General features: G+C 42.9%; 1 protein-coding gene across 3 annotated transcripts in view; it reads left to right on the top strand.

Annotated features, from left to right (window-relative positions):
• DDHD1 (DDHD domain containing 1) overlaps nt 1-24,929 on the top strand; it is a 55,408-nt gene that overhangs the window by 28,559 nt on the left and 1,920 nt on the right. For 2 of the 3 annotated variants that reach the window (XM_065748623.1, XM_065748619.1), the window contains 7 exons: nt 6,913-7,019; nt 7,161-7,267; nt 16,246-16,499; nt 18,387-18,450; nt 20,856-21,005; nt 22,113-22,365; nt 23,658-23,828. In XM_065748623.1, the coding sequence (XP_065604695.1) occupies nt 6,913-7,019; nt 7,161-7,267; nt 16,246-16,499; nt 18,387-18,450; nt 20,856-21,005; nt 22,113-22,365; nt 23,658-23,828 (1,106 nt within the window). Of the gene's footprint in view, nt 1-6,912; nt 7,020-7,160; nt 7,268-16,245; nt 16,500-18,386; nt 18,451-20,855; nt 21,006-22,112; nt 22,366-22,477; nt 22,614-23,657; nt 23,829-24,929 lie in introns of those variants that run through there. The other variant, XR_010622948.1, reaches the window with a different exon arrangement.

The raw sequence follows: 24,929 nt of genomic DNA, 5'->3' as shown, positions 1-24,929 counted from the left end.
TTCACTTTGGTCTCTGATTCCCTCAAGAAATACCAGACAACTGGGTGGTATTGCATAATGCTCTAAGATGCTAGTTACTGGCATAAACTGTAGAGTCTGTACAAAACCTGCAAATGAAAGCATTGTGTTAGGTGGAAGTCTTTTTTTATTTTGTTTTTAGAATGTATTGATGGGGAAGATCCCATATGTTGTAGGAAGGGATTTTAAAAGAGGTGTCTGCCAGGCCAGTGCAGTGACAGTTCTCACAAGCCATACTAACACTTTCTGTTAGCACTTTCATCTGTGAGATGTCTGTGCATTTCTTTACTTCTTTACTTCTTTGTTCAAAGTGTGCTTTTGCACTGGGGACACAGAAAGTCAAGTGTTGCCTTTTGAAAATGGGTAAGGATGGGGAGAAGTATTTTTTGATTCTTCACGCTTTTAAGTAGAATGTAAGGAGAAAATATTTTGGTGTCCTTTCCTTTAAAATGGACATGATTTTGTAGGACACCTGTAGTTCCAGCCATGCTAACAGTATAACATGAGCTATTGCCCATCATCATCACCATTCCTCCTTTCTTTCCTCACCAATATCTGGGTACTACCAGCAGCTGCGGAGGCATTAGCAGCCCTTGGAGCTAATCATTGTCTTGGGCTGTGTGCAAGTTGTGTGTCACTTGGGATACTGATGTTCCAGTGTGGAAATTTGGGATACAGACAGGGAGAGAACAGAGGGAAGGCAGGTTAGAGGGAACATGCAGATCAACCACCAGGCAGATGGATTCTTATGGTGTCTCTTCTCCTTGTCCTTAAGGAAATCTCCAGGACTCTAGTTTAATGCCACACTGTATAGTTTATTATGCAGTGGAATACTGCTTCAGGCATGGGCAGGTGGTGTCCATCTGATGTCTTTGTTAAGCAAGTAAGTGTAGTGCCTGCTGTAAGTTGTTATCCCAATATTCAGGTGGGTAGAAAGAAGAAGCACACTCCATGGCACCTTTCATTGGTTTGGTGCAGTGCTTGATGTGCAGAAGGGGATGTTTCTTATCTCCCATCACCAGTACCTCTATTCTGCTTTTTGTCTTTGCCATGTGCAACCTGGTCTAGAGAGCTGCTGTGGCAGTGGGGTTGGACTGGTTGATCTCTAGGGGTCCCTTCCAACTCCTACAATTCTGTTATTCTGTACATATATTCTAGTCTCTTGGATTCAATCTACCCTGGTATAAAACCTCGGTATTTTTTTCAGCCTGTGTTAGAGCAACACTTCTATTCACAGCACAGAGCCGTACCTCCACTTGAGCAAGTGGCCTTTAAAGAAAGAGAAAAGAAAAAGTGCAGAAATGTAGCTTGTAACTCAGATGTGGAACTCTCTGCTTGTGACCCAGGGGCTGAGAGACACAACCAGTACTCATTTGATATGCTGTCCTTGGATTACTGCCTCAAGAAGAAACTGGTGCACCTCCTGGTGCGTATGCATCGTTAGGCAGCTACTGTTCATCACAGAGCTGAAAACAGAACTCTGCTTCCAGGGTAATTTAAAATTGTATGCACTAATTTCATTAAGAAATGGAGTTCAGTCTGCTCATTAATGCGGTTTGATGGTAGGGTTGCAGGGTGTCCTGCAAGTCAGTAAATGGAAAAGATGCATTTTATCAGTGTTTGAATGAGCAAGTCTTTGGAAGACGTGACATGATTTTGTTTCTTCATGGTACAGTTAAACACATTTATTGTCTAAATGTAGCATGGCAGCTGGTACAACAAGCTGCTCCTGTCAGTGCTGATATTAACAGCAAGACTCATCTAAGGAGAGACAGTATCTCCTCCAGGCTGGAACAATGATTGAGCTGAGCAACTGCGAACAGAATAATGAGCTGTGAGTTGTTCCAGCAGAAAAGGAAATATTTTTTTAATGGAAGAAGATACCATGTTCTGTATTTCTATGTAATATAAATTTAGACAGGGTGGCTTAGTGTAAGTCACTGGCATTTTTTGATTTCCCATCAGGTGCATTATTCTAGTGTTACAAGACTTCTGGTGTGGTGCACTGCTAACATTAAAATATAGGAATAATGCAAAGAGATCCTGTTGTCATACTACAGATTGATCCTATCACTTAAATTCCCATGCTTAAAAAATGAATGGAGTAACTGTTCTGCGTTTTTCCACAACAGCTGTGATGTTGTGGTACTTCTTGCTGCTCTTTCTCCAGGCCTGATGTCTGTCTGCTTCTCTCTGACTCTCTTGTTTTGATTCAGAGTTCCTATTTGCCTTTGCTTTGCTCACAGCACAAAAAATGCTCTGTGCAATAGCATCATGTTGGCACTGTATAGTCACCAATTACATTTTTACTGCATGTCCTGTTAGTAAGCTTTTTAATTGCGGATTGTCATTGTAATAATTACTTCAGAATAGCTATTTTGGTAAATTTCCAATGATATGCAAGCCCTTGCAGAGCCTCTCAGAGGCCTTGCAATACATTTGAATGTTTGCTGCTTGGATCTTAAATCAGGATTTCCGATATGCTTATTTTTTTTTAGAGCTTTTCAGGTATTTGGTTGTTCTGTTTATTTTCCATTTCAAAGCTTACATTGCACTGCGTGCACATTACATTTTTGTTTTCCATTCTTCAGTGCTGGTAATAATTACATGTTCTCCTGAAATGAAGTATGCAAACAGTAATGGTTGTTGTGCCAGTCTCGACTCGAGCTTTCTTTGGAACATAGATGAGTTCAGCCCAAGAGGTAAAAGGTGATGGTTAGGGTATTAATGCTCCTGTAAGAGCTTGTTCTGTGTATGTTAGTTATCTAACACGTGACAGCACATTGGACCAAAGCTACAATAGTATGCTTACAGATTCCGTGCATCTCTACATGCTTCTTCTCCCCAGTCCTCTCTTCTGCCCAAAACTTCACTTCCTCTACTCAACAGCAGCACAGCTGACTCTGTGTTCCTGTTGTAATGAAGATGACTGCAGGTACTGAAGAACTAGAACCCCATCCAGAAGTGGGGAGAGAGTAGTGAGGAGGCAAGGTAGAACAGCAGGAATAGAGAATGTCTCATCTGCTTTACTGCCAAAACCAACATCTCACCAACAGGCAACCTTGCTGTTGTATGTAAGCTGTGCCAGGTAGGGAGGCACTTGGTTTGGGGCACCTGAACTGAACCTCTGCAGTCTTCTCTTGGGGTTCCTGTCCTCATAACCTAGAATTTTAAGTTCTTCTGATCATGCAGAGTCCCATTAATCTTGAAAAGGATGGAGTATGAATCACGATTGTGTTCACTTGGTTGTTTCCAACAATTTTCATCTTTCTTCTGAAGTAAAATGAGTCTCCACATGTCCCAGAGCAGTGCTCTGAATGTATTAAGGCCTGACAGCAGATGAATCCCCAAAGAGCAGTGGCAGAGGACAACACATGTCTTACAGGTGCTCTTTGAAGTCTGCCTTGAATAAAACTTGAGATTGCATTTCTGAAATGCAGCTGAGCTTTTGAACAGTGTCCCTTTTGTTTCCCCTGGCTTCAGCAAAACTCAGTTTTTATTGCTCATGCCCACTGCTCTCACTTCAACATAGCAAACGTGGCTTAAGCCAGCCCCATGTTTTCTCAATAGCTCATGGTATTATCTCCTCAAGGAGGCAAGGAGTGCTGTGCTTTCTTTACAGAGCTCCAGAGTGGTAAAACCAAGACAGGAATGCTTTTGAAGCATAATTTACCAGGTGCATGACTGAAACAAGGCTTTATTTTGTTTCTGGGCTAGCAACAGAAAGAATAGAGAGCTGTTCGGAGTAAATCTCTGCATTTCTTGTTCATCCTGGATAAAGTGTAATGTTTTGGTTGATGAAGTTTTCAAGAAATTAGCAATTCTGTTTATTTTTTCCCTCACCTTTTTATTGGAGCTCATTCCTGCCTTTGTGATGAAGTAAAAGTTATTGAATGGATAGGAGAAGTTGATTATTTTATCTTTCCTTAAGTGTGCCACGTGTTCAGAAATCATCACAGTGTTATTATTGCCACTTTATGAATAGTATCTCAGAACCACTCAGGTTGGAATGGACTCTAAAGATACCTGGCTCCAACTCCCAAGAGTTGTGTTCCCACTTTGTAATAGGTGTTTTATTCCCACCTTACAAATGAGTGCATGCATTTAGAGCACAAGGAGAGGAAGGAGAGCTCTTGGAGGTCGTCCTGTTCCCAGCCACTCACCCTAACTCCCTCCATCCTAAATGAAGAGTTCAGAGGCAGGAGTTGACCGATGCCAGGCCTCCTAAATCCGAGACCATTCTGTCATGCTTGGCTGTGGATTGGCTGGCTGGAGATGCAAGGATGATTTGGGAACAAAATGAGTAAAATGGCCTATCCTTCAGGTATTTGCTGTGTTACCAGATGTCAGTCTGTGTACTAGATTAATCTTATCTGTAGCTGTCTGCTTTCTTTTGCACTAGTCATGAATGCTCTACAGAAGTAAAATGAAAATAATAATCGTAAATAATTGTAAACAAAATTGTTAGTACATCTTTGGAATATACTTTCTTATGGAAGGATACATACCTGTGGAAAAATATGGTGGTGTTATTTCATTGCTTTAATCAGAGAGAGGCAGCCGTGTGTGTTTTATTTATGGTGAGTCTCACAAGTATTTATTTTCAGACCATTACTTTTTGCTTACCACATAGCAATATGTCACAATGCTTTTGTTGCATCTGTGCTCAAGTGCATTTTCTCTTAGAAAAATCATAAATTCCAGTTGTTACCATGTGCTTGGATATATAGATATAAGTAATTGTTGCTCTGGGGTCAGTATTTCAGCTTCCATTTGTATTGGAAAGAGGAATAACTCTCTGCCTGTTTAGATGAGGATTTATCACTTTGGTTAGTGTTAATTTCACATGTGGCTGGAGGGACTTGCCAGCTAATAAAATAGCTAAAAGCATTGTATTTTTTTAAGCCAGAAGGCATTAAATTAAGAGGAAAGAAAAAGAAAAAAAAACGCTATAGCAAAGCAGAGATGCATTTATGTAGCAGGTGTTTTGTTCATGAGCATAGCCACACTGCTTAGCAGTTACATCACAGCTTTGATCAAAATTTGTAATACAAAACTGTTGATGAAAACCAGTGGGAGATGCCATTCACTGTAAATGAGGTGTGCTTCCCAGGGAGTTGTTCTTCTAATGTGTCCTTGCCTTTGACATGCAAAAGATATTCAAAAAGCTTATGCAGCCCTAAGCAAGGAAAGAGTTTTGTCAACACTAACTGAAGCAGATCCTCTTGCCTTTCCCCACTGTGTATAGGAAGGATGCTGTGCTGTATGTAAACATCTGCCATCTTGTTGGACTGCAGACTAGGAGATTAGAAGTGCAATCAAACCAGGCTTTAAAAGTGGAGGTGCTGATTAGTTGCATTTCTTGACTGCTTGGTCACGCCATCGATAACCATTTTGAAATGCTGTGTGTCAGATTATGTCTTTCCTTTCCCCTTTCCTTTTTTCCTTTCCCCCAGAAAAGCATCTGTTATGGAAAATGTTTTTACTACCCACTTCCATTAAACTGTGGTGCATTGTAGAGCTACTTAGTAGCATATGAGCTACCAGTAGGAGCTGAAATTCAGCTCTGCATTTGTTCCTCTGGACACATATGCTTTCAGCCTTCCAGCACAGCATAAGTCCTGGCTCTGCACAGAGCAACAGCTACGCTGGGAAATTAAGAATGAATTTCATCAACACTTCTTCCTTTTTGTCTGTACTGTCACCTCCTGTGGCAACCTCATGGAAGAGCTTTGAGCAGCTCCTGTCCTCGTGTGGCAGCTCCCTGGCATGTACTGCTGGCTTTGTTTTGAAGAGATAAAGATAGACTTCATCTCAAGTCAAGAGTTGGACAGAGTTGTCTATATGGGATCTCCATGTAGTGCTGGTGCTGCTTTGGTGCAGATGGTTTTCTCATCAAACAGAGGAGCTTAAGTGATTACTGTCTCAGGTGCTGGTGACCCAGGCTAAAAGGTTGCATTTCTGTTAAGCAGAACAAGAGCACTCGTACTCAAGGAAAGTATCTCAGCTGGTGGGTTCAGCTTCCCAAAGCACATTTGGATTGGTAGAAGTGCTGATGGGAGATTAATGTCACCGAGCATTTGTTCATAGCAACCATTAGAAGAGAGTTTGCTTTGAAAACAGAAAAAACAGGCTGAGCTTCAAAGCAAAACTCTGATGTTGTAACTGGGAAGCAGCTGCTGGAAGCTGCAAGTTGAAGTGCTGATAAATCATCCTGTGTCCCACTCTGAGAACTCTTAAGCCTTCCATTCTGGTATGTGAAGTTAACATTCTGACTTGCCAAGCGCTGTTTTTATTAATTTTCTTTGTGTTTAAAAGCACTAAATTGTCATCCTTAGTGGTCTAAATGGTTGATTTCAGTGGATTCAGGATTTCAAGACAGATTTCAGTTTTCAGATCATATGCTGCTCAAGCCAATCAGAGTTAACAGATGTCTTTCAGTTGAACTTGGATGGTCTGGATCAGGCTCAAAGTAAAATACACAAGGAACTCTGAAGCTCCTTGGAAAATGTAAGCACTTTGTAATGAAATTGAGAGGTGAAGTAATTACCACAGAATTGTAGGGGTTGGAAGGGGCCTCCAGAGATCATGGAGTCCAACCCCCTGCCAAAGCAGCTCCCAGCCCAGGTTGCACAGGTAGGCATCCAGGTAGGTCCTGAATGTCCCCAGAAAAGGAGATTCCACCACCCCTTTGTGAAGCTCCAGTGCTCCGTCACCCTTACTAATGTTATCAATAAATGTTACTAATAAATGTACCAATGTTATTAAGCATACAATGACATACTTGAAAGTAATAATGGCTGAAATGCATTGCACCTGGATGCACTGACATTAATTTATAAGACCACCAGTAGCAGTCTTAACAGGAGCATGTTCTTTCTCTCTTTTTTCAAGGATGCGAGATAGTGCAAGAAAAATAGAAGAAAAGTATTTTTCCAATCTTGCAACACGTGTTGAATTTCTTCCAGTTGAATGGAGGTCAAAACTTACCCTCGATGGAGGTACATTATTTGATTCTTTGGTTGTTCCAGTAGCTGCAGTCTGCAGAACTGTCCCCAGAAGTTTCATGCTGTATTCTTTGCATGTGCAGTGTTTGGATTTGATCATTCTCCTGTGTGTAACTTAAATCTCTTTTCTTTCAGACACTGTGGACTCCATTACTCCAGACAAAGTACGAGGTTTGAGGGACATGCTGAACAGCAGTGCAATGGATATCATGTATTACACAAGTCCTCTTTATAGAGATGAAGTAAGTGTGTTTTATATGAATTTTACTAGAGTCGGGCAGAGGGTCTGAAACAAACTGGATTTAGGATTGTAAGCAAAGTTTCCTTCTGAGTCCCTGAACTGAACCAAGACTTGCTAAAGCAGCAGGAAATTAAATACTTTCTTTTTTGTTTTGTTTTTTTTAAGATTAAGCAGGGTAAGATGTCAGTGCCATAGAAAGTGGTGTTGCCTTTGCCATATCCTGCCAGCCTTTACCTCTCATATCAGTGACTGCATGCAGCATGCCAGGGTCAAGGATTTCCATTGTCAAGTTGTGGTTACGTATCTGTAACCCAGATTTGACAGCATTCATCCTAGGATTTGGAAGAGGACCAGCCAAGCTCCTGTGTCAGATGGGAAATAGAAGTGTGTCTTTTGCTTCAGTACAAAATTTTGTCTTCGGTACAAAATAAGAAATACTACCATGTGTGCAAGCATATAATATATTAGGGTGGTCTTTAAAGTCATTGAGATGTAATTAGCAGTTAAGAAGTCTCCTGAAAGACATGAGGTTTGACCTCTGAAAGAACAGCTTTAGGGACTCTAAGTTTGGTACGTGTTTTTGAAAAATTAAATAAAAAGCTGATGTTTGCACTCAAGTAATCAAAATGCAGAGTTTTAAAGGGGGAAAAGTAGAACAGTAACAGCTGTAGTTTAATGATTGTTTGAAATGGGTCTTTATCAGCAGATTAGTAACAGAAGGGTTTTTCACAGCTTTTTCACGCATCTGAATATTCTGAGCTCTGGAACTGTGTAAAGGTGGGATCCTTCTTACCTCTAATCAGATGTGTGCCATTTCACTTCTGTCAAATCTGAAGTCAAATGGGCCAGCAGTATCTGTAAATAAATTGGTTGTAATGGAGGTGCATGCTTTCCTTGCAAGAGAAGCAGGACACCACTCAGTCATTTGTTTGTTGGTGACTGTGTCCTGGAAGTTACCATCCTGTCTTGCCGTGTCTCTGTAGGCACACGTGCTTTATTCTGTTCAGAGGTAGTGTGGCCCCGTTCAATGGAAAAGCCTCAAAAAAAAAGGTAAAGTACCCCAGGAACATCATTTGCCACACAAAAGCCCTGTGGGGATGTTTTCTGATTAGTTTCTCTAGGAATTCTGCCTTTTCCAATACTGACTGCATTATAAATGAAGTAATGCCAACCTTTTTGCAGCTTTTGTGCTCAACCTGCATGGTTAGACTGGAGGTGAGAGGTGGAAGGATACTTTCAAAGCTTACTCAAGGCTTTGATGCTACCTTTCATTAAAATTCAGTATGTTTAGTACTTCAGACTGCTAATGTAATTTTCAAACCTAAAGCTCCTGGTAATACTAATTTTCCTTATAGCATCCATGGCTGTTAAATTGCTATGAGCCTTTCAAGCTTCCAATGCTGGAACTAAGTATACTGAAAGCTGTACTCCTGTTGCTCAGTAATGCAAAGTTTATTGTTCAGGGCTCCTGGGCTCTCAGCTGTGTATCAGGTTTCTTTGTTGTGGAACTGAGAGCAGCATGAGCTGCTGTAACAAGTGAAGAAAACTTCTTTGGCAGCTCAGAAATAGATTTTTAAAGTGCATTAGAGGCTCAGCATGTCTGTGGACATCTTTTGGGAAAAGGATTAGCTAGTAAAGGTTAGCTGTGCAGGCCAACAGTGCATGAAAAATTTAATTTGTTTCTCAATAGAACTGTGGTTTTACAGGTATCTTGCATCCCTCAGGTATGAGAATTGACAAATGCATCCAATGTATTGTGGCTGTGCTTAGATCTGATTACAAAAGTTGTTTTCTTCAGTTAATCAAGTGAGTTTTCCCAAGATTGCAACATCACCCGCAAGAATACCATTACTCTTTTTCAGACTGTGTCAGTAAATCTTACACCCTTCTCAAAGCAAAGTTGGGCAGTTTGAATTGCAAGCATTTGTCTAAACAAAGGAAAAAAACAACAAGAAAGCAATCCTACAGGTGTAATGTTAAAACCTTGACCAACAGGTTTCTGAGCAGTGCTTGGGATGCAGGTGTGCTGCTTCACTCAGCTGTTCCTGTCCTGGCACTGAGGTGCCATGGATGCAGCTTCTGGATTGATTCAATTCATTTCACTTGGAGCTGTGTAAGCTTCCACTCAGTGCATAGTTCTGTTCAGCTTTTCACCTTTTATTTTGCCTTTTGCTACAGAAATGAGACTTCTATTTTTTTAGATACTTCTCCTCGTCCCACATAATTTCTTTTTTCCCAGTGCTCAGTGTTCACTTTGTTCCAAGCGCTCATTCCGGCTGAGAAGAGAGCGTTGTCTCCAAGCATTCACATGGTCACGTGCTGCTCACAATTAGTATTCCTGCTCACCACTTCACAATGCCAGCCCGCTTCTTTGTGTACTGTTGGCACTCCCAAAGCTCTCCATCCAGAAATCTTAGAAGCATCTCAAAAGGAGCTGTGCCTCATGAAATAAATTGAGCAATACAGTGAGTTCACCCTAGAGAAGAATAAAAGCTGTTACCCGCCTGACAGCGCTTAAAAATGCTTTGCTATTAGTTTTATTTCTAATTCAAAGGACTTTCCCCACATCTGGAAGTAATGTAGCCATTGCTTTCAAGCTTTTGATCACTCTTTAAACATCTTAGCAGGGGGTGTTCGAGTGGTAAGCACTGAAGGAAGAAAAGGAGAAGCCCTGTTGTATTGGCTTTCACCTGAGATAGCAGTCAGCTGCTCCAGATGCTGCTGCACTGCACAGCAAAGAGTTACAGGATCCTGGCAGGTAACCCCTTTTCTGACTGCAGGGATAATTTTCTTCCTCAACATGGTGGCAGCAGATCCAAAAGGTACCGTTTACTGTGGATGTGTAACATGACAGCAGCCAGGTATCAATAATTCAGTGAGCATCTCGGGCAGCCTGGTCTCGGAGCTCAGGCTGGAGGAAGTTTGCAGCCCACAGATTCAGCTGAGGCATTTGAGTGAGTGGTGCTTTGCATCTCCTCATGTATACTGAGGTCCTGAGTAAAGCAGGACCTCTGTTCAAATATTACGCAGATATCAGCTTACTGCTTCTCTTGATATTTTGATGCACACGTGCCAATCTCAAAATGAACATCTTCACACTGATCCTGGTCTTGCTAGTGCAAGCGTGGGTGGCTTGGTTCCACATCCATGCCACTGTAGGTTTGTATTTCTTTAGGAATAAATGGTCCTGACAGAGTTTAGAAAACCTAATTGATGCACTGTGAATTTAGCTTTGCCACCTTCATTATATTGTTATTTCTCTGGTCATCACTGTGCTCACTTCCAGACTAATTGCAATTCTGTACATTATTGATACGTGCCTGGCAGACAGTGCCTTTTGTACAGGCTAAATATTATTTCCACCCACCTTGGAAAGATCTTTAAAGATGTAGTTCAGACAGTGCCACAGTCTCAGAAGGTGAGTTGGTGTTTATGGGATGGCAGCTTATAGAATGCTGTCCTTACATCAGGTTTCATCCCAGTGATACAAGGTTTTGGCCAAGCAGCGTTGTATGTGCTGCTTTCAGCAATAAAAGGAAGTTGTTTTCATGTCTTTCAAAAGGAGAGGGTTGTGAAGCAGGAACTCTTTAACTGAGACTACTTGAACACAGTCTTTGCTTATTCTGTTGACTCTGATAGGGAAATGCCTGCCAGCACTTTCCTGGCTTGCTTAATTCATTTGATTGTCAGCTTTATAAAGTGGTGGGTTACCGGATCTGCTTTGTGTGCAGTCTTGAATACTGTGTCTCGGATATGAATCCTTAGGCTCAGAAGCTTCTCAACAGAAACAAGGGGTATACTGAGAGAGATGCTGAGCTGCAGGCAGATCTGTGCTTCCTTTTTATGTAAAATCACTGAGACACGAAGCTGTTCTGCCTGTTCACACCATGAAGTCTCGTTCTGGCCTCTCATCTGTTGTTGTGACACTCTCCTGGCACCCATCCGTCAGAATATATGACAACTTTGTATTCAGGAGGGTCAGCAGCCTCCCCACGTTGTGTGCTGGCACATTCTCCTGGTTCGTGTGAAGCAAAGTCCTTCTCTGTGCTTGTGTGCTTCTTTACAATCTATCCTTGAGCTGCAGGTTTTTGTTGGCTTTTAAGGACCTTATTCTACCTCTGGTTGGCCCGAGCACTTTCTTATTGCCTGCTTGTTGAACAAGTTTATCCTTCTTCTGAAGTTGTCTTGGCACTTGGAGGGAGCTGCTCACAAAACTCTCTGTTCCACAGATCTCTTTCAGATCCTTTTCCCACGAAGCCTGCAAAAACATTCCTGCTGTTCAAGCTGGAGGGGTGCAAAGGTCAGGTTTCCTGCACTCCCTTTTGATATGTAGCTATCCTTCAAGTTTTTTCCTCTTGGACTTCAAGCTGTTCATGTGAGAAGACTGTCCAGTGGTGAGGTCCTATGGAGAGGCCAGAAAAAAGCCCTGGAAAGTTTCAAGAGGAGGTTGTTGGAACTGCGTGCTACCAAAAGGAGACCATCAGCAGAGCCCAGGAGAAGAGCAGCTTTTTTCTGTTGTCTTTGTCAGATCAAAGAGCTTGAGACCAGAGCGCCGCATGAGATTTTCAGCTGCAAACAAGTCACTCCAGTTTTGAGCAGCAGCCATGCAATGTCCGTGTCACTTCTGTGCTCAGGGCACCAGCAGGGAGGGGTTTTGTGCTCCGTGTTCTCTTGGAAGAACTCATTTCCTTGATACTGAGGGAAAGTGTGGTTTTCTATCCTGAAAAGCCAGCTTTAGACTCAGCAACCAGCCTGCTGGGATGTTCAGGATCCTGCCTGGAGCTCTTTGCTGTGGACCAGGTGGTGTTGGTCTGCCTTGTGCACAGCCAGTTTCCTTCTGCATTGCAAGAAACAGGAGTGCTTGTCTGTGCTTGAATTGCACAGGGCTTCTTTCCATCAGGAGAGGAATGAACAGCTGCTTCAGATGTTGGTGCCTGTGATTTAGAGGCTTATTGTTTTCCGGCTCAGCACAGGATGCAGTTAATACCCTTCACACAGGAGCTTCAGCCGAGACAGACAGCAGCTCTGGGTATTTCACTGCTTCCACAGTTACTTACTTCCCTTTATCTTTCAACAGTCCAGGCTTACCCATGTACCCGAGAGCTGATTAGAGACATGATCCTTCTGCCTGTGTGGTCAGCTTCTTCAGAGAACCCTTAAGGCTGGAAAAGATCTCTGAGATCCCCCAGCCCACCCCACCGTACCCACCAACCACGTCCCTCAGTGCCACATCCCCATGGCTCTGGAACACCTCTAGGGACTGCAGTGCTCCCTGGGCAGCTGTGCCAGTGCAGCACCTCTCTTTCTGAAAAGAAATTATTCCTGATATCCAGCCTGAACCTTCCCTGGATCGATTTGATGCCAGTCCCTTTCATCCTAAAGTTCTTGTGCTGGAGATGAGAGCAGTGTGCCTCCTCTGGCTCAGCCTCTGTCCCTTGTTTATAAAGTACATACCCTTGCCACCTGTGATTTGGATGGGCTGTTGGTTTTCTGCATGTTGGAAGTGATACGGCACAGGCATGTAATTGGAAAGCAGACAGGATTTACGGTCGGATCAGACCCAGTGATCCATTCCTATACCTTGATTGTCATTCTTGGTTTGCCTTCCCCTCCGACTGCAGGTCTATCGCCCTGGCTCTCCACATGCGTGCAGAAAGATTCCTTGCTGGGCTTTAATTTAAGCTTGTGAAGGGCATAGAGCATTTAACCTCAGTTTGTCAGAATAAAAAAAAAACAATGACATCTGAGCAACTTGATCCTCTGGGCTTCAGTTTCCTGCATGGAAGATAACGCTGGCAAAAGTTCAGCTGATAAAGAGAGCTTCAGGCAACTAATAATCAATCAACTTCTCATGGAGTGAAAGGAAAATCACTCCCCCAAAGAGCTGTGCAGTGGGCAGCAGCGTGCTGCATCTGCTCGGTCCCCGTGGCAGTTTTCTTCCTTGGCCCTGCTTCACTGAAATCTTTGACTGCTAGCAATCAAGGCCCTCTCTTGCCCTTTGGGACCAGAATAAAACATGTAGGAAATGCATCTGTTACTCAGACACCGCTTTGCAAACTGTGTCAAAGGCTGTGTCTCAGGTGTCTTTGCTTTCGCAGCTCTAAATGTAATAGTTCATAAGGGCTCTCTATTCGCACTGGGGATTGTGGGCTGCTTAATGTGCCTGATGACAACTTGCTATAAAGTCTGTCTGTGAAATCTGACTGCATTAAGGGCTTCAGGCATTGTGTGAAGCCCTGCTTTCTTTGAGTTTTATTGTCTGTGGTCGTGCGTATCAGTGGTACATCTTCCAGCTTTGCAGCATTTTAATCCTGCACCAAACCTTTGCATGGAAATAATTGATCTCCAAACTGTGCTCAGGATTTACTTCTCCCAAAATCAGAACAGGGGGAGAGGACTTTCCTAGAAAAGAAAGCAGGAATGCTGGAAGATTTCTTTCTGTCCCTTTCTTTCAGAGGTTGCGCTGTCCTCAGACTGATGCACTGGAAAGGTCAGCTGGGGTGAAGGGATTTTATGTGGCTGAGTCCCAGAAACTATTTAGAGGGTGAAGAACTTTTCCTCCATTTTCTTCCATATCCTTACTGTATACCAAAAGGATCAACTGTGTGATCAGATACTGGTGCAGAACTATAGGCACAGTTTGAACATCTCAAAGCTCTCACAGCAGTTGGAGGGCTTCGGGTTTTATAGCAGCAAAGCAGACCATTTGTAGTGCCCAAAAATCTGGAGGCTTTAATGCAGCACATCTTCTGTCCCAAAACAGAGTTAGGAAACTGGTGATTGGGAGTTTACAAACAATGCCTGGCAGATGATGAAGTCAAATTCAACACTCATACTCTGCTTTGCAAATTACAGCTGTTTGGAAAGCCACAAATGTTTTTATCTAAGTCCTAAATATCAGTAAGTTTCTAAGGAATAGGATGCTTGTAAAGAAGGCTGGATGTAGTGTCCAACCAGGGCTTTCCAGGAATATGCTGCTTACACCCCAAAACAGGAAGAGAACATATTCTTACAATGAAACGTGGCAATACCACATTTTCTTACGTGAGTAAGATGGGCAGTGCTCTGGGAGCACTGGAAGACATAGTTAAGTTGTTGTGCACCTTATTGTTAGCTTTGTGTAAGGAAAAAGAAAAAAAGAAGTAGTAAATGTTGGGATGTATTATTTAGGGGTTTCAGAATTAGCTTGTTTAGGATTTTTCAAGCAAGATGGCATTGCTCTTCTCCCCCTTGTATAGGTAGGGAGGCATGGTGAGCCCAGCACTGGAACGTGGCTCCTATGGGGAGCAGCTGAGGGAGCTGTGTGGGTCAGACTGGTGAAAAGGAGACCCAGGGGACACCTCATCTCTCTCTACAACTCCCCAAAAGGAGGTGGTAGGGAGGTGGGGGTCATCCTCCTCTCCCAGTTAACAGAGATAGGACGGGAGTTAACGGCCTCAAGTTGTGCCATGGGAGGGTCATGTTGGATATGAGGGAAAAATTGCTCTCAGAAGAGTGGTACTGAGGACACGGTCAGTGGGCACGGTGGCATGGGTTGGAGCTGGGCTTGGGGATCTTAGTGGTCTTTTCCATCCTGAATGATTCTGTGCTGCCTGCTCTGAAACAAGTCAGTGCTCTGTTCAGAGCATCCACTATGTGTCTGGGATCCTCAGCTCCGTGTTGGGGGCACAGCACAGTGTTGGCTCCATGGGGGTACCTGGAAGCCAGCCTCGCAACTGCGGGAGAGCAGCGTTCCCTCTTTTTCCTGAGCTCTTGGCAATAGTCCTGGAACACTTTGATTTCAACAGATCTCTGTTATTTTGCTCTGGATTGTAATCAAAACCTTTTCCAATGGAGAAGGTGCCAACCAGCCAAAGCTAGTCCTGATTTCTATTTTCAGCTGTCGCTAAAAATCTCTGCCTGTTTGTTCGTGTGTGACTGTACCACCCAAAGCCTGCGTAGTGCCAAGCACAATAGGCAGCATCACAACAAACCCTTGAAAATGGGAATGTTGATACTTTTTTCTCTGAGTTGTTGCAAGGCTTTGTTAATCATTTCACAGTGCTTAGAGGCATAGGGCTTGTGTGGTTTCTATCTCAGCAAAATGTGTGTCAAACACCAGCAGCGCTAGCATCATTCATATTTATATTCAGTAATGATTCAAGCACTTGAAAAATCATGTCCAAATTACATGTTCTGTAGCTGTAATTTCCTGTTGTTAACAAGGGAATGATTTGCAATTTCTTGTTTGTCCTCCTCTATACCACCTGCAAGCATTGCTCAGTTACTGTGCTGAGCAGCAGAAGCAAAGCTGCTTTCCAATTTTTGTTCTGTTTTCCAAATCTTGTGTCTTTTTACCATTTCTCTCTAAAACAAATTATTTCAGTGAGTCTCAATGATTCAATGTGTGTGTGTGCACCAGTATAGCACTCGAAGCAGATGAATGTCTGGGAGATTCAATTAGGACAAGCATAGGGCCAGTATGTATTTATTGTGGGAGCATCACAGCTTATGATGATAGAGAACTGTGTTTTACTGTTGTTTTTTTTCCCCCTAATCTCCTGGTAACCTATAGCCAGAAAACATTTTCTTAGCATTGCTTACATCAAATGTTTAAATTCTGGCTCTGCTTCTCTCATTTGTGCTTTTTCTCCTCCCATATCTTCCTTTTGCCTGAGATGAGGCTGCTTTTTTTTTTTTTTCCCCTTCATTGGCATTATTTCATTCTGAAAAAAAAACATTACATAGGTGCAGCATGGTAGGAGAGGAAGTGGAATAGAAAGCTCTGTCCCCTAGTATACGAGCAGTGGGCAGAATAACAAAGGCCAGAGTGAGCTTTATGAAGATACAAAAGCAATTTGGGATATTTTCCCAGTTACACAAACAGAACATGATGCTCGTCCTATTAGCATGCTGAGGAGGCTGATCTATGTGCTGTGTGAACAGGAGTGGTAAGATAACGTTGTTGTTAAACTTTCTTCCCTTACCATCTTCAAACAGCTTGTCAAGGGGCTGCAGCAGGAGCTGAACCGCCTGTACACACTGTTCTGCTCTCGGAATCCAGAGTTTGAGGAGAAAGGAGGGAAAGTCTCCATTGTGTCCCACTCTCTGGGCTGTGTCATCACCTACGACATCATGACTGGCTGGAACCTGGTCAGCTTTTACGAACAGCTGCAGAAGGAGGAGCTTGAAGAGAGTTGGATGAGTTATGAGGAGCAACTTTTACTTGAAGAACTTTACATAACCAAACAACGGTAGTGCATCCACCTCTGGTTATGAAAGCTAAAAACCACAGCCCTACTTGATGCCCTTTGGGTGTTTCCATCACAGTTCTCTTATTTTGCAGCTGGTGTTTCTCTGATGCTGAATGGCAGTGGTAAATGCTAAACCCAGGACTAAGCAGACAGGGAGCTGGCACTGCTGTTAAGAGCTCTGAATCCATGTCCTACAGACTGTACCAAAACTAGCTACTACTCACTGCCCAGATGGACAGGGAGCCCCTCCTAGCCAAGAAGAAAGGACAAGGTCAGGCCATTAGCCCCACAGATATTTGAGGCAAAACACAGCAGAGTAGCTTGCAGGTGTGCAGTGAGCTGAAACACAGAACCTGAGTTGTGAAATGCCAAAGTCTCTGGAGAAAAATGAGAAGTGTTCTCCGAGACTGAGCTCAGAAATTGAGCTCCACCAGCTGGGTGCAGATGTTGTGGTTGCTGTGATTGGGCTTACGGGATTACTGCTCTGCTGCAGATCATTTACCAGTTTCTGCCTGCTGCCATTTAGAAATGTTAATGCAGTTCTCAGTGCAAAGCAGCACTGCCCATTGTGACAGATTGGATCTTGCTTTCGGTGTCTTGCAAGTGTAGATAGGGATTCTCATTGTTAGGGGGCCATGTAGATAATCACACTGTCCCCACAGTGGTATAGTGATTTCCCTGTTCCAACCCAAGTTTCAGGGTACTGTGAGACTCTATAGACAGAGAATCTAATAGTGGGAGCATGAGCTTCAGTCTTTCCAGTGGTGCTTTGAAAGCATTAGTATCGCATCAGATCTGCTGTGCCCTGAGATCAGTTTGTGTGTAATTAGGGATGGGTACAGGACATCTCTGACAGCTGCAGGGCTGGATAGAGTGTGGTCTTTCTGAAAGAAGAGAAGTGAAAGACCCAATAATCATGCCCAGGGGTAAAGTGACCCTTCAGGCATATTACTAGCATATGCCCAATGAAAAATCACAATTTTCATACCCACACTCCAGCTCCTTCGCTATTCACTGAAGTGCTTCACGTTTCATGCCCAGCAATCCGTGTGCCATTTGACACAGGCACTTCTGTAGAGTGGCTCTCCTGTTCACAGACCATCTTAGTGTCATTCAGTCTGGAATGGCAAAGGATGTCAGCTTTCCATTTTCCACCTTCTGGATTTCTAGTGTGGCAAGGCTGTCAAACACGTAGCAGATTTCTGGAAGTGCTTACACCTGAGTAAGGTGTGTGGCAGCATGCATAAATATACTGCACTGTAGAATGTGAGCATGTGAATTTATTTACTGGAACCCTTCAACAGCAGCTCACAAGAGTCAAGAATTCTGCATGCCTTCTTTTTTAAGATTGAATCACATTCACTGAAGCATACTAACTTTTTGAGAAGCTCTTCAGAAAGCTTTAGCTCCAGTCTAGTATCTTTCTAGTCAGGACGACAGAAGTTAACCTTCATGTTTTTGCTTGCAAAATGCTTTAGAACTTGAAGAGGTGTTTTTTTCTTGCTTTGAGGGCAACATAGTACTCTAGTGCTGGGTTAGGCATTGTTCCTCCTACAGACCAATAAAATATAAATGAGTTTTTTTTGGCTGCAGAAACACCAAGGAAGCAGGAGGTGAATCACCTGCTCCTGTGGAGGGAGGATGGGCAGAAGCTCGGGGCGATGAACAAGGAAATAGTCATGTTGTGATTGATTCCCCCTGTGGTCAGAGAAACAGGATTTCACGTGCATTGATTCTTAATCAACTGTACTGCCTCAGAGGAAAAAACAGTGCACTCTCTCTCTGACTAACAGACTAACTGTTGGGCCATCCATGAATGCCTGTTTGGAGCAGGTGCGTTAATACATCTGCATTTTTCTATCTCAGAAAGATCTCCTCCTTTTCCAGGTTGAGAGAGATAGAAGAGAGGTTACAAGGCTTGAAGGCATCCACACCTGCCTTAAAATTCAAGGTATGTATGTCTAGATTTTTACTGAGTGTTCTACTTACACTGAAAATACACTTGCAATTTGAGTTATTCTGCTTTTCTTTTTCCACGCCACTAAATGTTGGCAGAATAATATGAATGTCCGTGGATGTGTATAAACATATTACTGTATGCACGTGTTACTACTTAGTACAAATAGATATGTTTGTACATAAATACATAATCCAGCATATAGATTGCTGTCACACTGCACACACACGTGGAAGGTAAAGGCCATTTGACAGATGGCACCGATCGCATGCGTACGTTAAAAAATTGTACTTCTACTTGGTTGACTAATCCATCTTCCTTGGGGACTGCTTCCAGCATGTCACAGCTCTGAGGAAATCTGGGGGAATTTCCTGCAGCAGTGGATTTTCCTTTGGGATTACTCTGGCCTGTCAGAAAGGACAAGTTACTTCAAGACCCATGAAATAGATCGCTTGATAATTGTCTCTGTTAATTGCTGGAGTTTCATACCATTGGAAAAAGACATTTTCTAGCTTTGTGGTTAGATGTGCAACACTTCCTAGTTGCTCTGCTATGTCCTAAAATATTAAGTACTAAAAATGTGACATGATAGATCAGTAGAAAATAGGTGATTGTTCTTAACTTGCCATTTGTCTCTCCTTCTGAGTTCAGAAGCACTTCCAGAAGCCAAGGTTAATCTTGAGCCATGAAAAAGAGGAAACTAACTGTAATTCAATTTGTCATAGCCTTCTTTTTATCGTGGCTTAAAAACACATGTTTGTGCTGTTATCTCTACCATCAAAGAAGCTGGAGTCAGGCATACTCCTCTTGCTCTGTGCAAAGATTATTCTTCACTCATCTGTGTTTAAACTGAAGATTTCTTTGAACAGATGTTTTTTAGAGGGAGCAGGAAGGGAAGGAAAAAGAAAGCAGAGAGAAGAGAAAACTGTATCCAAATGACTTTAGGTAATTTTCCATTGCTGTGCATCCTTTTTCTTACCCTTACTGAAAAAAAAAAATAGACTTTTTTTTTTTTTGTATTAGTACTCCTAGTGTAAAGCAAAGCTAGTGACTCCTACTGCTTGAGTACTGCTTCAGTCCTGTTTCATGGAGGAACACCACATTCTATAGATGCCTTCTAGAAGGGTTTTCTTCAGCTGCTTTGCTACAGTGCTAACCATCTAATGACTGCAATTCAAAGGGTTTTATTTATTTTTTGAAGGCTTGCTTTGATTTTTAGTGTTCACTGCTTTGGTGTTGATCTGTTGCCACATTTTACGGTACCCTCCAATTGGTACTTTGTTATCTCTACCAGAGATGGAAGAAAATAATATGGCAGAGGGCACTGCGCTCCAAGAAAAGGTATCTGCCTATGGTCACTGTTAATCTTGTGCTTATGATAGAAGCATGCACGTTTTAGCCACTTAAATTATTTACCTTGTAAGGATTTTTGCATGAGGAGATTTCTTTCTGAAGCACAAAGACCATAACTGTGTACTCCAGATGCTATATACAGGAACATCAGATGGACAGGGTTATAAGTTACACACTCACTTTGAAGGATTACACAGTGAATATCTATTGTATTTGAAGATGAGAAAGTTTTTTGTCCAAACTGGAGAAACGTGAGGGTCTGTGTAAAGATTAATTGAAAGAAGAGCTGCTTTGAACCAGACTAGAGTAACACTACAGATGACAACGAGCCGTGCTTTGCAACATATGACACTGAATAGCTTTGCTGAAGATCTAGGTTTTTTTCCATTCAAATGGAACTTGGGCATACTTTTGGAAGGAAGAGGTGGAGCACGAGTGCCAAGTAAGAGGAGGAAGAATGTTTTGTTCAGTGCTGGAATCTGATAGATGAAACGGACCATTATTTCCACGCCCTCGCTCCGTGTGTTGACATATAGCAAAGGCACATGGCAGTCCAAGCATTCTCCACGTGCACTCAGCAACAATGAAGAGATTCCTCTCACCAGTTGAGTAGCAGCACACTGATAGTTGCTTGGTTGCAGTGCCATGTGAACTGGCACTACTACTGGGAAAGTTACAGTGAAGTTGTAATTAATTTAATTTTTCTTATAAGAAAACATTTGAGAGGTTAATGACTGATTCTGACTTTTGAAAATATTTTTTGACTTCCAGTGTTGGTAGACTTCTTTCCATTCAAACATCCTGTGAGGTTTTCAGTTGTCAAACTGTGCAGCATCACGATAGGTAACTCTCTTCTCACAGCCAAAAAAAAAAAAAAAAAAAAAGGAAACTTAACTGATGTGACACTGAGTATATTATAGTGTGCTTCTCTGTTTTAACTTCCAGTAGTATACAAGTCCCTTGGTTGAAACGGAGAGAAATCAAATCCAGACATGTTAGAAAGCATTATTTCCACCCTTATTAATGCAGATGAAATCTCTCCTTAGGTTGAGAATTTCTTCTGTATGGGATCTCCACTAGCAGTGTTTCTGGCATTGCGTGGCATCCGTCCGGGAAGCAGTGGTAGTCAAGATCATATTCTGCCCAGAACAATCTGTAACCGCTTGCTAAATATTTTTCATCCAACAGATCCAGTGGTGAGTTGTAATTGAGTTGCAAGCTTTTACCTTTTTGTTTTCAAGTGTCAGCTGTGTGATGAGGAGTTCTTCAAAGCGTGTGAGTGGACACACACATGCTCAAGGTTACTGTGCAACATGTTGGTTTTATAACTGTTGAGTAACGTTTGCTACAAATAATTGCCTATGTTACCATGTACTTCGCTTCTCTTTTCAAACTCAGAAGGGTAAGATTTGGGTATACTCAACTTGTTTTCTTTTGCAAAGACGTGAAGTAACCCTTGCAGTCTAGTTCCAACTTGGGTTTAGCTTACAGGCTTCCATTAAATGTCATCGATCCAAATCTACCACTGCCATCATAAAAAGGTTTCACAAGCAGTTCACAAGATGCTGTAGAAACACAAAGACACTGTTGTTTTCCCAAGGGCAGTAACAGATTGTTAGAGGGTGGGACAGGGCTTGGGAAGGAAGTATCAGCATAGCTTTGTGCTGTCTTTATGCTCTTCCATAGGCAGACAGCATTAGCTGTCACCAAAGGCAGGATGCTGGGCCTCTGATCAACCTCTTTGAGAAGAGTCTGATTTGGGAGTTTCACGCTGGTTGTACGACAGTAATTTGGGGATACTTTTGTTTTTAAGATCTACCTGAATCTGAATATCATCAGACTCGAATCCCTACATGCTGCTTCTGGTCTGTTCAGCTCTAGCAACTCCAGAACCAGCATTTTCCTAGCAGTAACTTTACTCGGTTCTAAGATAAAGAAATGCAGACTGCTTTTCTACATCCAACAAGAAAAATAAAAGGAAAAACAGTCAGTAGAAAGTGACTCCTCAAATAAATGGTGCTTTGCACAGGGCTCAGGAAAGATTCATCAAGCAGAATTTTTACACACTCTGATTCTCCCTGTTACGTTGTGCAGAATCAGTTTAATTCTTTCAATGCATAATGACAGACGTCTGTTGACAGCAGTTTCTGTGTTGGTAACAGCACTAGGTAGTAAAACTGCTGCCATTCTTCTGTCATTACAGATATATTTGGATTAGAGGTTGGAGAGGGCTCTGGATAGGAAGGGGCATGCAGTTTTCTGTCTTGCCACTCAGTGTTTTCTTTCCTGAACTCCTCTTGCAGGCCTATAGATTAGAACCTTTAATCCTGAAGCACTACAGCAACATTTCACCAGTCCAGATCCACTGGTACAACACTGTGAACCCTGTACCTTACGAGCAAATGAAGCCAACTTTTCTCAACCCAACAAAAGAACCTACCTCAGATGCTGATGATGAAAGTGCTTCAGCTGCAGCAAGCCCAACTACTTCACCAGTCATGGCTCGACGCCACTATGGGGAGTCCATAACAAACATAGGCAAAGCTGGCATACTGGGTAATTGCTCCTTGTCCTTTTTTCTGCAGCATCTTCTTGTAGAGCATCACTACTCTGTGGTGTTCAAGGTACAACCATCAGCAAGCCTGTTTTCAGTGTTTGTTCTGTGGAGGTGCATCACTTGTTTTAATCCAAACTAACATTCACTTTGAAGAAAAGACAGTTTACATAATGCATTGAAGCTGGGGAGAGGATGTGGGTCAGAGAGCTGATGCCGTTGCCGCCGTATTGTTGTCTGCCTTCTTATGGTAACATCCTGGGGGTTTCATTGTTTCCACTGTACTTCATGGAAAAGTATTTTAAAGGTTGCTTTGTGACTGCATTTTCTGGTATTGACGAATAAGAGAAGAAAACAAATCAGTGCATATAAGGTATTACAGCTCCATTTAGCCTGTAATTTTACCAGGGGAAATTCAGGTTAGTTTAGTATGAAGTCCATCCCCTTCTGCCTTTCTGAACCAACTTTGTGAATCAGAGTAAGCCCTGATTTAGTACAGCTTAAAATCACTTTCACAGGAGCTTATATTTGAGCATGCACTTGCAATTTTTGTTGACTCAAGGACTTTCTGTAGCTCTTTGTGTGGGATTTGGAAGGAGGTTAGTGTCACCCAGTGCAAGGAATCCTGCCAACCAAACAAATAGAGTTTATGAAAGCAGTTTAATCCTGAAGTGAAAGCATGCAGTGTTTCAAAGCAGCACTCACAGTACACACTGCTTTTTGCTGTTTTACTATAGCAGCTTCAGTGTCTCGTCCATACGGTGGCAGCAAAGTCAGGGGGAAGCATCACAGATCCGTTCCCTGCTTTTACACCCTTCTTCCTGAGCAACCCAAGTGGTCACAATGAAGGACAATAGAGCATTTCTAAATCTCTGTAAGGGTTATTCCATCATGAGGGCCCCAAACAAAGGAACCAAGTTCCCGTGGGATTCATAGGTTCAGAAGGCAGTACCGTTGTCATGAAACATTTGTCTTAAACTTCTTATGAAAGAGGAATTACAGCACACACTTAGAAATTCCAGATTCCTTGGTGCAAGAGCATTCTCATCTATTTTCGTGTTCCCCTAACTACAGATTGCAAATTGCAGCCTTTGCTTGTATGCTAGATTAGCCTCATGATAAACAGTGTACACTTCAGTCAGATAAGCTGTTCCCACCCTAGAAAAGCATGAACAGTGTTCTCTGTCACTCAGCTCTAATGGATGGGTACCACAGCAGCTTTAATTTGCAGTTGGAATTGGTTGACCTTGTGCTCGTTTTTCTTTTGCTTGTTTGTTTTTTCTGCTGAGTGCAGGAGCTGCGAGCATTGGGAAGGGCCTTGGAGGGATGCTGCTATCGAGATTTAGTCGATCCAGTACACAGACTCCTGAAGCAGGAAAAGATGGAGCAGAAAGGGATGACAAGAAGGCCACGGTGGGAACGTCACCTGTCTCACACAGCAGCTCAGGCTTCCTCGAACCCACATGTTAGTGACCGGTCCACCTTACATCCCCTGTGGGAATGAGATCTCCAGTGGGCTGCATGCGTGTCTTGTGGGAGCACGGGGCAGGTTGGGGGAGGGGATCCTTCCCCCATACTCAGTGCTGGGCATAAACTGGGGCAATGGGAGGTTCCCTCTGGCCATCAGGCAGCACTTCTGTGCCGTGCAGGTGATGGAGCACTGGAGCAAGCTGCCCACAGAGGCTGTGGGGTCTCCTCCATGGAGATGTCCAAAAACCACCTGGGCACAGTGCTGAGCTCCAGCTCTGTGTATCACTGCTTGAGCAGGGCATTGGATGATGTGACCTCTAGAGGTCCCTTCCAGCCTCAACCATTCTGTGACTCCTTGAGGACTGTCTGATTACTGACTTTATTCTCCCTGTTATCTTTTATTTTTTGCCCTCTTAAAAGACATTTGTCAGCGTATTTGTGTCTGTCATACAGACACACGTATGAGTTTTAGCTAACGAGACCTGTCCACCAGTAGTTCCTGGACTATCTCCAGGGGAAGCAAAATAATTGCTTCAAGAATCTCAGCCTCTGTAATGAAATGGCTTCACATAAATTTGCCCATACATCTGCAGCTCTGAAGCAATCTCTGTTTAAAGGCAGGTATGACTGGAAACAGAAGCCGTCCTTGTCCTGCTCTGAACCACACAGAGTACTATTTTAGCAGCTGGGTTTTTTTAAAAAACATATATACTTCCTTTTCAGACATTCATTCTTGATTTTATTTTTAAGCTTCTCATGGCAAGGCGGGGCATTTGCAATCTAAGCAGTCACAAGTGTTAGCACTGTTGTATCTTGTGATTGCATTCACATGATGCATTGCAGTCTGTTGATTGCTGCCACTTCCAGCAGATAACCTGCCTGAGTCACTGCTGAGGACAGAGACTTGGTTTTAAACTTCAGGGAAAGGGAGTGGCGTGGCAGGCAGTATTGAGGAGCTCTTGGCTCTCTGCGTGGTGGCACCTTGAGGTCTCCTGCACAGTTCCCGCATCCTTCTTTGCTGAAATCCCATCTCCAGGAGGAGAACTTGGAGCAGAGGCCACGAGTCTGCAGGCAGAGTGATGCAATCTGTGGCCCG

Source organism: Cyrtonyx montezumae, unplaced genomic scaffold (assembly GCF_038088225.1).
Source record: "Cyrtonyx montezumae isolate F1298 unplaced genomic scaffold, pur_monq_1.0 scaffold_10, whole genome shotgun sequence".
Lineage (NCBI taxonomy): Eukaryota > Metazoa > Chordata > Aves > Galliformes > Odontophoridae > Cyrtonyx > Cyrtonyx montezumae.
Note: the sequence above shows the minus strand (reverse complement) of the source record. Positions and strands in the feature narration are given on the sequence as shown.